The 12028-nt window shown below is 36.0% G+C and overlaps 1 protein-coding gene across 3 annotated transcripts; it reads right to left on the bottom strand.

Annotated features, from left to right (window-relative positions):
• Positions 1 to 436: 436 nt before the first annotated feature.
• On the bottom strand, positions 437 to 7117 carry LOC308702562 (natural killer cell receptor 2B4-like). Of its 3 annotated transcripts, XM_081385517.1 has the most exons (6): positions 6547 to 7117; positions 5768 to 6091; positions 5284 to 5610; positions 4195 to 4311; positions 4009 to 4076; positions 437 to 2711 (listed from the first exon to the last, which is right to left on the bottom strand). In XM_081385517.1, the coding sequence occupies exons 1-6, from the start codon at positions 6593 to 6595 to the stop codon at positions 2661 to 2663; spliced, it is 936 nt and encodes a 311-aa protein (XP_081241643.1). In that variant the 5' UTR covers positions 6596 to 7117; the 3' UTR covers positions 437 to 2660. The 3 variants fall into 3 exon arrangements, with proteins under 3 accessions (XP_081241643.1, XP_081241644.1, XP_081241645.1); XM_081385518.1 differs by lacking the exon at positions 4009 to 4076 and having other exon boundaries at positions 6547 to 7053; XM_081385519.1 differs by lacking the exon at positions 4009 to 4076 and having other exon boundaries at positions 439 to 2707; positions 4191 to 4311; positions 6547 to 7053.
• Positions 7118 to 12028: the final 4911 nt, after the last annotated feature.

Here is a 12028-nt window from a genome sequence, read left to right as displayed (position 1 = left end):
ATTGAGTCTTCCCGGCAGAACTAATGTTAAAGCATTCAGTTCCTGTTTTTAGCTGACAGGAGTCACACCGGTGTCTTCTGCTGCTGTGGCTCTTCTGCTTCAGTGTTCGACACAACTCTTCTGTTGAAGAACCCATCGACTACGAGACAATGGAACCGGAAGTGCTAAAATGCTAACTTCTTTCTGGGTTTTGACCAACAGAAATACATCATCCCTGCAGCACTCATTTAGCTCTTATGTTTAGAAGGGACTTTTGCTGCCTTCACGTGCTATCAGAATTATCATAAATTCGATTTCCTAGTTAAAAATTGGACATGAACGCCATCTCACGTTGTATTTACCACTGGGAAGCTCAGGGATCATTTTGATAGCCAAGTTCCCGAGTTGGGTGAGCAATAAAATTTAAACATGGAGGAGGAGAGAACTGATGATTGCTGCTGTGACTGCTCTTCTTTATTAGTTTTTCCACAACAGCTTCATCGCATTGTCTTGACATTAAAGTATTGCATATTTACAGCGTACTGTAGGTTTTAAACAGTCAAAATAGCCTGTATTTGACAGAAATTCCAGAATTGTCAGCTTGATAGTGTGGTGAATTTTTTGACAGTGAATGGGATGCTAAATATCATTTTGGCTTTAATATGATCAACAAAGCACTTGTAATCACGACTTCATAAGTGGAAAGTAGGACATTTTTGATAGATGGCAGCATAATTTCACCATTTTGTGCATTGCGCTTTCTCCCAATAATATTAGTGCACCGTTTTAGGCTTATACAATCTTGCTTGTGCACAACAAACAGTGCAAGTAGTGTTCAAACTGAAAATTCCAAAAAAGAAAACGTGCCCTTCAAATACCCGGATGATGCAGTTAACCAAAAGAAAAAAGTTCATTTGTGTGGAAAGTTAGACACTTTATGCACTCACCTGTGGAGGAGAGGCCATCAGACTCTGACACTGGATGTCAAAATGACAAAACATATCAAATTCATACTCTAGACAGCTGGATATTACAAGTACATAGTGTGTGTTAATTGGGACTCAACTTTTGTTCATACTTGGGACACAGGGTTGCTGTTGTCAGCTCTGCTCTGGCTCCCTCTAATGTCACTGACATGAACTCTCTCCATTATACAATTAACAGATTTTACACACTTTTGAGTTACTGTATGTATTAATCAAATAATTAATGAATATTAGTCCATGATCACATCTTCATGTAGATTTAGAACATGACAAACTTTACCTCTCTGGGCAGCAGTCAGTAAAAAGTAAAAGATTCTTTATAAAAACTGGGTTAAAAAAGTTTTTTTGGTGCAATACAGATTAAAAAACAGTTCAGTGCAGTTTCAGATAACACTATATTATGAAAAAATACCAAAGCATTAAGGGTACCATGTTATTGCTGCACCTGTGACTTAAATGAAAATAACATTAGTATGTCAATGTCAGTAGGAAACACTGGGATTAAGGACACTTTTTCTTGTTGAGGTTTTACATTTAAAAAAAAAAGCACTGTGGTATACAACTTGTTTTTCTGCTGAGCTCAAAGCATCTTAAATAAGGGTGTAAAGACTCCTGCATTGAGCTCAGCTTACACAAACATGTCCAGTCTGACAAGCTGAACAACTAAAAATAACCGTAGAGAAATAACAGAAGATTATAAATAAAATGAACAAAAGGCACAAGCTATCTGTTAGCATTATCATTCATATCAATGGCAGTTTCTCAGCTGGAACAGGATTCAGAAGAGCAGAAACCGGATGCTGACTTGGCAGTGGTGACAGACTAAAACATCCTGGGGAGGTTGTGATACATTCAAACTATTCACACAAATCTTGTGAAAATTTTCAGCTTGTGCTTAGAAATGCTGGTCTTATTAAAGGCACTTGTTAAGGCATAATACATTACACATTTGGTTAAAAAATCGATATAAAATATACAAACGTATATTAAAAACGTACACAAAAATATAAACCTAATAATAGGCCTATTTATAATCAGTATAAAAACTCTACACACATGCAGAGTTAAGGCCATTTTTAAAAGAGCTGAAAGGTTTTTGTTAAGGCTGATGTTACTGCTACAGCAATTGTCTTAAATGAGAGTAATATGATTGTGTATGTGTATTTATAATATACAGTATGCATTCAGCTCACTGTTCAAATCTCAAATAAGATTGTGATAATAGAGTTGAGCTTGTATGAACATGTTGTGTCTCACAGTTAAACATCTCGCCGCAGAACAAGTTAGAGCTGGATGGAAGACCATTGTAGGATTTAAATGGGTAACAACACTGAGCTGTGATTATTCACAAATATTTAAATGGAAATTGATCAATCGGAATCAAGTATTCCAGAGAAACGTATTAATGAATAAAGAATATTAATACATTTACTGAAATTCTATAACATGGAATGTTAGTGCAAGCTAGAGAAAATCCTGATACTGGAATACTGATAAAATACTGATGACACTGAAGCTCAGGATTTTATATAATAAATCTGAACAACTGTTCATAACTCTCTGCAAATCTATCCTTAAGATGCACTTGAGCCCACAGCGACTTTCTCTAAAATTAATTACTTGAAAATCACATGGCAGTGTTATTAGTCACAGAAAATACTGAGAAAAATGTCAAATACACATACACTGAATATTTCATGTTACATTAACACTTGAGTATATGATGTGGTCTTCTCGATGAGCTTTCTGAAAGAAAACAAAACAGAAATTAAAATGTGTATAACAAAAAACTGTGTTTGTGTGTGTATATACTGTATATCACACACAATTTTTTAGAATTTATCAAAGGGATGGTTCAGAGTAAAATGCTACCGCTAACCCGGACGTCGACGTCACTTCAGTGAGTTCAGAAAAGCACGTAAAAGTCCTGACAGAAAGCGTTTCACAAGGATGTAGTGAAACGACGAATTATTATTTTTTCCGAAGTGTTAACAACTTAGTGTTAACTAATAACTGCCTACATCCTTGGATCCATTAGCGCCTGCACTAAGACATCCAGCTGATATCTCTAAATAAGCTCTAACTTTAATAATGTTCAACCAAGGGAAAAAAGGCTTCTGGGGGGGGTGTTTGACTCAAGGTCATGGTGCAAAGGACCCTAGGTTGATTTTACTCCAAACCATCGCTTTAAGCTTTTAATTATAATTTTATAGTTATCTTTAACAGACTGTTGGTGTGTGTCTGATATATATATATATATATATATATAATAAACCTGAAAAAACATCACATTATTTTTTCAAGCAAGCAAATAGAAAAACATCACAAACATCACATTCAAGCAAATAGAAAAAAACATCACATTAAGAAAACTTGTCATCAGACAACACATTTGCTGTAAATGCTCACAACGCAACCAAATACAGAAACAAGTTGAAAATGCGTGATCGGCAAAACATGATATTTTACTAGATTGTCAAAAACACTTACTAGACTTACTAATATTTTCTGCCATAATGGGGTGCCTTCAGGACTGCGTTTGCTATTGAAATGACTTTTTGGGGAATTTATGGCTAATTAACAACATTATTATTATTTTTATTCAATGTTAATCAATGGTGGAGCAGCAAAAATGTCAACTGGTGGTTCTTAATCCTTTAATCTTGGTATACAGTCAACTGAAAACCTCCACCCTCCCTAAACCCTTCTGGGCCTGAGAAATGAGAGCACATGTTTGTGTGTTGAATTGCAAGTTTCTAAAGTTGTCTGATATGGTACAGTGCCTTGAGGACGCTACTGTGTAAATTTGAAACCTAAGCATGAAAAGTGCAAGCAAAAACAGACATTAAGCAAAATAGAGCGCTTTAAAACGCTTGAAAATAGCTTACTTGTCTTAGGCCACATTTTGCATGGATAAAGTATGAACGCTAACATCAGCACAGGATGACACAGCGACTGCTTTGACACATAAGCACAAACAGCTCTTTTCTTAGCGCCTGTGGTAAAAGCTGAGGTTTCTGCACACAATCATTCAGTGTCTTACCGTACTGTGAACACAGTGTGCACGGAATGTTGTTTCGGCATAAAGTACGTCTTCCTCACTAGACTGGACTGTTTTAATGATAATAATAATCACATTTTCAAACTACAAAATAAGTCTGAAATTGTGGAACATCTTAATTTAATACCCTGAATGTTCATATCTTTGATGAAATAAAGTATTACTTGCCCTCTTGTGTTGCTTGTTCACTCTTCCTTCTGAGAAAGATCATTGCCGCCAGAACTAATACAGCCAGTATAACTAAACTAACTGATATTCCCACCCAATGTGACGGCTGCATGAGTTCTGTAATGAACAAACAGAAAATATTAATAAAAACTATATGGTAAAGTTCGTAGACACACTTTAAGTTTGCTTTAAAAAGCCTAAAGTTTGAAAAAGTTTTAAACTGTTCTAGCATAGTTTAACACGATTTACCATGATTTACCACATTTCTAGTATGGTTTATCACATTTCTAGCATGATTTACCATGTTTTAACATGACCATGGATGGTTGGATGGATAGATCAAGATTAGTTAGAAAGAAAGATTAAAGAAAGAAAGAAAGAAAGAAAGAAAGAAAGAAAGAAAGAAAGAAAGAAAGTGTTATGATTTCTGTCTCATGTTCCTCTTGTCTTGTGTGGACTTTAGTCATTACCATGTTTTGTAATCCGTTTTTCTTTGTTATTAGGCTCCTCGGGAGTTTCTGATTTGCCACGCCCCCTTGTTATCTTGTTTAGCTTGTTAATATCTGTATTTAAACCCTGTGTCTTGCTAGAAAGAAAGAAAGAAAGAAAGAAAGAAAGAAAGAAAGAAAGAAAGAAAGAAAAGTTATTAGTTAAAAAGAAGATAGATAGCTTAAAGCTTAAATGAGTATCAAGGGCTTCTAGTAGTTAAACAGAGTTCAAACAGTCTTTGACATTTGGTCAATGTGAGTCTAAGGGATTTTTATGATTAATATTAAGTTTTCTTAAAACTGAAAGTCAAATCAGTCTTAAAAGATATTGCACATTAACTCAGAACAGTCTGAGGGTCTGACCCGAGTTTGGTGGTCGTAGCTTTAACGGTCTAGGAGTTACAGTCTAACATTTGACTCAGAAGAAGAAGAAGGAAGAAGAAGAATAAGTTCAAGTACAATATCAGTAAGTTACTATCAGTAGTAACTTAATGAATCCTGCAATGTTTGTATCTCACTTAATATGTCTCTGTTGGAAATCTGTTTTAAACTAAATCTAAAATCACTAATTAAATCATCAATAATATCAGCACTGAAGTACCTGCACATGTGTGACAAAGTTGCGTGATGTTCAGATGTATGGTCTGGTTGCTGATGGGATTGTTGATCACACAGCTGTAAGTGTTGTTATCCTGATATTCCACCTCCAGAGGTAGAGAGAGACTGATGCTGAGATCAGACACACTGATGCTGGACAATACACTGATTCCTTTGTACCAGGAGAGAGTCACATGACCCACATTCAACACTGAACACACCAGTAAACATCTGGACACTGATGAACGTTCAGATGATGATGATGATGATGATGAAGATGATGATGGACAGTTTGAATAGTTACTGATGATGACAGGAGTCTGTAGAGGAGCTGGAAAACATGGAAATGTTTCAGGTCAGGAGCAGCATGTTCATTTAATAATCATCCCAGCAATCACAAAACATAAACATCTATATATCTCCAACCCTCAATCCCCCTACACCAGCCCACTATCTTGATTTCTTGATCAACACTTAATTTTACTCACCATAGACAGTAACACTGAAACTTTTGTGTGTGATATTTCTGCTGAAGATGCTCAGTTTATAAAGTCCAGAGTCTGTGGTTCTGATGTTTCTGATGGTCAGAGATCCAGTTTGACTGTCCATCTGGAGTCTGTCTCCAAATGTCACATTACTGTCAAACATATCAATGATCTGCTTATGGATTTCAGCTATACGTATCTCTGAACTGTCATGTCTATAAGCCCACACCATCAGATCTCTCTGTACTTGAACATCAGTGTTTAGAGTGACAGAATCTCCCTCCATCACTGACACTGACTTCACTTCATCTGAATCACCAAACACACCTGAAACACAAACAGAAACATTTTTTAAACTTTAATAAAAATGTGTTTATATTTTTACATTGCAAAAACCTACAGTTTCCACAGTTCACTAACTCAAACTCACGCCCATTATATTATCCCATTATAAAAAAAACATGTTTGTTCATCATTTTAACTCCATTTCTTCTGGAACTGATCTGCAGTCAGTTGTTTCTTTCACAGAGGATGTTTTCAAGATGTTGTTGAGCTCAAAGGCTGAACATATTCAAACATGTAGGTCACGAACATGCCTTTTTTCCCTTAAGATTTTTTGTTGGTTGGAAGCTCACAGTTTAGCCTGCACTTATTTCGCAATTCCTCCTCCACCCTTACTAATACTGAAAATGCCAAAATACAGTGCATTCATTGCGTGAAAAGATAGGCCTATAATAGCTATTTTTGTGAAACCACATTTAATAAAAATGAAAAACACTTACCACGTGAGAACCAAATCCACAGACAGAACAAAAATGATGTATGAATCATGTTCACAATTTCCTACAAATCCGAGAAACCCAAAAAACTTTAGAGCGCGTTCGTTTGAGTAATGAAATCCAACAATGCGTTAACACCATTTCGATCCGATTTTCTCAAATCTATGAATATCGAAGTATAACTTCAAGTAGCGTAATCCTACGTCTAAAAGATCATTTCGAAGATCATTTACTTAATGTTGCTACTAAAATATGTGAATTCGCTTTCGCTTCTAAAGGCGGGGTACACAAAAGACCTTTACAATGAGGGTGAGCTCCGGCTGGTAGCCCACAGGCCTATTCGTGATTCATGCATCCGTTAAAAAAAAAAAAAAAAAAAAAACGTGTGTGTGCAACAAAAACAAAACAAAAAGAGAAGAAATACAGAACCCAAACTACTTCATGATTTCAGTTTCAGCCTTCCAGATTTCAGCTAGGCTACTTCGTATAGAAAACATCGCCCCGCCCCTCAGGGTTGTCCCATACTCCCATTGTTGCCTAGTCTTCAGTTCAGTTCTTGAATCTTGACTGATATGAGGCGATTTTACAGTAACTATAGCATAAGAGGAAAATCATCTCTTTCATCTACACAAACAGGATGAAGACTGTGAGTTGGGACTGTTATGAGGGTGTTATAGGCCTAGTGCCGATTTTCTGCATGATTATGTTCACTTTGCTCTACTTGTGGTTTGTTGCTTTTCTCTAAAGCTCTTCAACTCTTTCCTGTCATTTTCCTCTCAGAAAAAAAATCCTTTCAGAGTAGGCCTACAGCTCTATAACTAACATCTGAATGTAAACATTTTTCCTGCTCACATCAGTCTCTAATATAGCAAATACAACAGTTTTTATTATTTGCATATCAAACAAATGACAAAGCTGCTGCTTAGCTAATAAATCACAGAGTCGGTTCGATTGGCAGGTGTTTAAATCTGAAATGACAAGGAAATGTTGGCATTATGACAAAGAAATATGGTGTTTAACAGCTTAGCACATCCTGCAGCACAAGAAGCCATTAAAATACAATATATCTAAGATGTCAAATCAGTGAACAAAAGTTACATAAACTTATATATTGAATACTTGATTTCATTTCACTTCTATAACCACTAGTTCACATTATCAAGAGATATTCTGACACTTTGGGTTTTGGTTGGCCACTACTTCCTGTGCAGAAATCTAGTTAAGTTGAAAAGAAGTGTGTGTGGTGAATGTTTGTGCATGTGGGAATAATGGAGAGCACTATTCCGAAATTCAAATGACACATTACAGGGCTCCAGACTAACTTTTTTTATTAGGAGCGCTGTAGCCCCTGACTTAAAATTTTAGGAGCGCAAGCAGAAAATTTAGGGGCACACCTTCACATTTTCCCCCTAAATAACTATTACAGACAAATGCTTAAATAATAAATAGATTAAGCGTACAGAAATTATGGTGCAGTTTTATTTTAAGATCACAGGGCTCCAGACTAACATCTGAGGGCCGCGGCTCTAAGTTCTACAGAAAGTATTTGGTAGCACTGTGGGATGATAAAGCACTGAGCTAAATTTGAGGTGTATAGATAAAGTTAAATTTAATTATTATCCTTCATAATGTCTTAATATTATTTCAAAAGCAAAATGAGTGACAAAATAGATATTAGGGAGTGAAAATAGCCAATAAGCACCCTCAGCAGCTGTTTACAATGGTAATTTAGTCTTCTTTTTAAAAAAAATAAGTGTGAGTTTTCCTACTTCTTGAAACTTTCAGTTTTATAAATAGAGACAATCTTTAAAGGATGAACAAAAATGTTTTGGTCGACACATAAAAAAAAAATATTTTAATAGGATATAGTTTTGAAGTGCTGTAAAAAGATGTGTAGGCTACTTTCATAACCACAGTATACCATAGTTATAGTTATGTCTGGTTCAGAATACGCAATTTTTTTGTCTGTTACTATAGTCAATGTATCAGATTACACGATTTCGAGTCTCGACTCCTAAAAATCTTGTCATGTCCTGGACAAGAAACATTGTCAGACTACACATTGCTTTACGACCAGTCATCTCGAGCCGTCTCACACACATATTCACTCGCACATGTAGGGGAGACCGGGGATGGTTGTAACAATTTTGACCTTTCTGTCTATAGCTTGAAGTACTTTGAAGTCAGTGTGTTCAAAATGTGATCCAAACTAGTTACAAGTGTCTGCTATTAAATGACATAGCTATTGTCTTTGCAACACAAACAGAAAATGCATGGTTTAGTTTCAAACACGAGGAGTGAAATGTTACAATTCACCCCATAGTCTGGGTTAGTTGTAACATACCCTGGGGTGAGATGTAACATTACGATATCCACCGGGGTGATATGTAACATAATGAAATAAGGATTTTGACAAAAAAAATATTTTGAAAGGTTTTTATTCAACACTGACTTTTAAATATAACTGATGTGTGTTTCACTCTTAGTCTCAGTGTGTTTGTCACTCTCAATCATAGTAATTGACCATTTTAAATTGAACTTGAACAATTTATAATGGTTATAAACAAACATTGTTTGTTTGTAAGCATGTTTGTTACTGCCAGTGATAGTATTGGCCATAATAAAATTTAACACTTGAACATTGTGTGTGTGTGTGTGTGTGTGTGTGTGTGTGCGTGCGTGCGTGCGTGCGTGTGCGTGCGTGACTCTGTTGTTTCTCTGTCATAGTAATTGACCATAATAAAATGAACTTAACACTTGAACATTCTATTTGTGTAAACATGGTTGTTACTGTAAGTCTATAGTATTTGCCATAACATTTTTTGTTTCATTGTTGTTACAACTACCCAGAGTCTTGTTGTTACAACTAACCCAGAGTCATGTAGCCATGAACTAGCTCACCTTACAGCTAACAGGCAAAACATTAGCACTTACAACTTGCATGAAAAAAATATCTACACAGACACACAATAAACATAATAAAAGTTTGAGGAGTTTAACTACAAAGCAGAAATTCCCATAACAAAAACAAAAAAAGTAAAAAAAGTTACTTTTTTATCTCAATTTTTTTTTTCCACTCTAACATGTGCTGTGTCTGCCACTAGGCTCTACTTTTTCACATGTGGAATAAGAACTAAACTGAGGATGTGCGAAGTGAATCAGGTGATTTGTAACTAGTTCCTGATTGGACAGATTGGAATTGTTACAACTGACCCGTGTTACAACCATCCCCGGTCTCCCCTACACACGCACGCACACACTCTCACTCTCTCTCGCTCGCTCGCTCACTCACTCATTCACTCGCGCGCGCGCGCGCGCACACACACACACACACACACACACACTCATTCACTCGGAACCCTTCATGGAGGACCGTTAAAAAATTAATTGTCGTGATGTCGTAAACAAAGCATCGCAGACGCGACGTCGGTTGTCGCCCACTATGAACGAGATGAAATTTACTGGTCGCACATGTGCGACTGGATGTAAAATTTAGTCGCACACTCTCAAATTTTGGTCGCAAAATGCGACCATTTGGTCGCAGTCTGGAGCCCTGCATTAAAAGGATGTTCTTCCTTGAATTCCATCCATAATGTTCCTAGTCTGCCAATTCTTAATTACAAAAGCATCTGCACACATGCATGTTGTATTGTAGGAAATGTAATAAAAATATTCAGAGTTTGTTCATTGTATTCAGTCTAATCTCAGTCGACTCATTGTTCTCACTGAAGGTAACATAAGGTCAAGGTCAGCCATCATCCTCAATGCAGCCTTTCATGACTTCATGTTTATGTAAGAGTTTTCTGCAGTTATATTTTCTCACCTCTAGCTTCTTCCGCTTCTTTCAATTCTCAGCTCAGTTCTTTGCATTTTTCGTAACGCGAGTATGTTTGTTCTGTTCAAGTCTATAGACAGTCATTTTTCAGTATCTATACATGTTTTTTGGTAAAAGTTGATCTGAACTGCTTGTTCTGTGTTAATGTGATGAGTTATGTTGTCTTGAAGTAATGCAACACATTTATTTCTTTAAGTTGCAGGGTGTGAGTTTGTCTGCAGCCCTTCACCCACATGCAGTGTTTCCAGCACCTTCTGCTCATATCTCCAATAATAGACACCCGTACCACATCTGACCAAACACCACAGCACGCCTCATTCTGAGCGGAGCAGGTAATGTGGCACAGTGCATGAAGCTTCTCGCATTCGATCTGTGCATTAAAAAAATGCATGTGCAAGACTGCAAAATAGAACCAAAATAATAAGCGTTCCCTATTGTGCCTTGTCTTGTCACAGTTCAATCCCTTGGTCATTCTGCATCTGGGTCGTCTTTCTCATAAGACTGCTGTGACAAAACCTGACACCTGTCTTTATAATAATTGTAAATATTAAAGTGGTCAAATCTTGAAAAATCAATTTTCCCCTTGAAATACATCATCACTCAAGACTTTCTCCTAAGCCTAAAAAGTCAATTTATTGAATCGCCTGCAAAAAATTCAATACATTTTTGACGTCAGAAACCTGAATAAATGAATTTGTCAGCAACTATTGTTTATAGCGTACATTTAGTTTTAGTGTCTAAATGTGATTTATTTGCAGATTTGTATATATTTTCTCTAAAACAGAAGAAAGAATCTACCTCAGTCATTACTTTTGGGTGATTCGGTTGCTTCTGTGACTCATTGATGCTCTTCATCTAAATTATTGATGCTTTAATGGTGTTACTGACTAATGGCACATTAAGTACTTTAAAGCTTCTTATAAAATAGCACAAAAAAAAGAAGATAAAAAGCTTTTTACTTTGATGTTTTATCTTGAGAGTGAGCCAAGGCCATATGACTTATTCCAAAAGTTCAGATTTAAAATGATAAACTCTTGATTTCGGTGTTTCATATTGGTAGATCTGACTTGTAAACGACTAACTGTAACAAGCCACATCCTGTAAACACTCTCGAAAAGCATGTGACCAGCATGACCTACAAATCAATTACTTCTGCTTTAGAGGTTTATGATAAATGCATTAGCTGTTCAATCCGGGATATTGAATCCAAGCTTTCGTTAATCACAATTATTATTATTTTTATTTTTTTTCAGAACATGTTTTTTTTTTTTTACCTTCAGGCAGCCGAGCGGAAACTGAGATCGGATGTTTTGTTCAGCGTCTCAACAACAAGCAGCTGCAGTTTTACGGGGACAATGGGTCACTGATGATATCTGTGCTAGATTGTCTTCATAGGTTCATAGGTCTTTACAGAGAGAATAAAAAAGATTTATGAATCATATCCGATTAACATCTGAGAGCGTTGAAAATCTAAAAAGTACTAACACAAATTCAATCTGCTTTTCTCAAACAAGTGAAATTTTTAAATATTAAAAGTAATAAGCCTACGTTTATAACAAACAATGATTTTGATAAAGTTTATACTAGTCAAAGGTGCTAAGTTAGTATATTTTTTGTTTACATTTTTCACAAAAGCAACCCAGACAGCAA

This window comes from Scardinius erythrophthalmus (genome assembly GCF_964197995.2).
Source record: "Scardinius erythrophthalmus genome assembly, chromosome: 14".
Lineage (NCBI taxonomy): Eukaryota > Metazoa > Chordata > Actinopteri > Cypriniformes > Leuciscidae > Scardinius > Scardinius erythrophthalmus.
The sequence above is the reverse complement of the archived record's forward strand: the minus strand, read 5'-3'. Positions and strand labels throughout refer to the sequence as shown.

Excerpts from the sequence above, each read along its gene's own strand:
- LOC308702562 (XM_081385517.1), bottom strand. The coding sequence starts at position 6,595 with ATGATTCATACATCATTTTTGTTCTGTCTGTGGATTTGGTTCTCACGT. Across the intron at positions 4,312-5,283 it reads ACTTTGTCACACATGTGCAG|AACTCATGCAGCCGTCACAT; the intron begins GTACTTCAGTGC and ends TGTTCATTACAG. Across the intron at positions 2,712-4,008 it reads CACACTGTGTTCACAGTACG|AAAGCTCATCGAGAAGACCA; the intron begins GTAAGACACTGA and ends GTTTTCTTTCAG.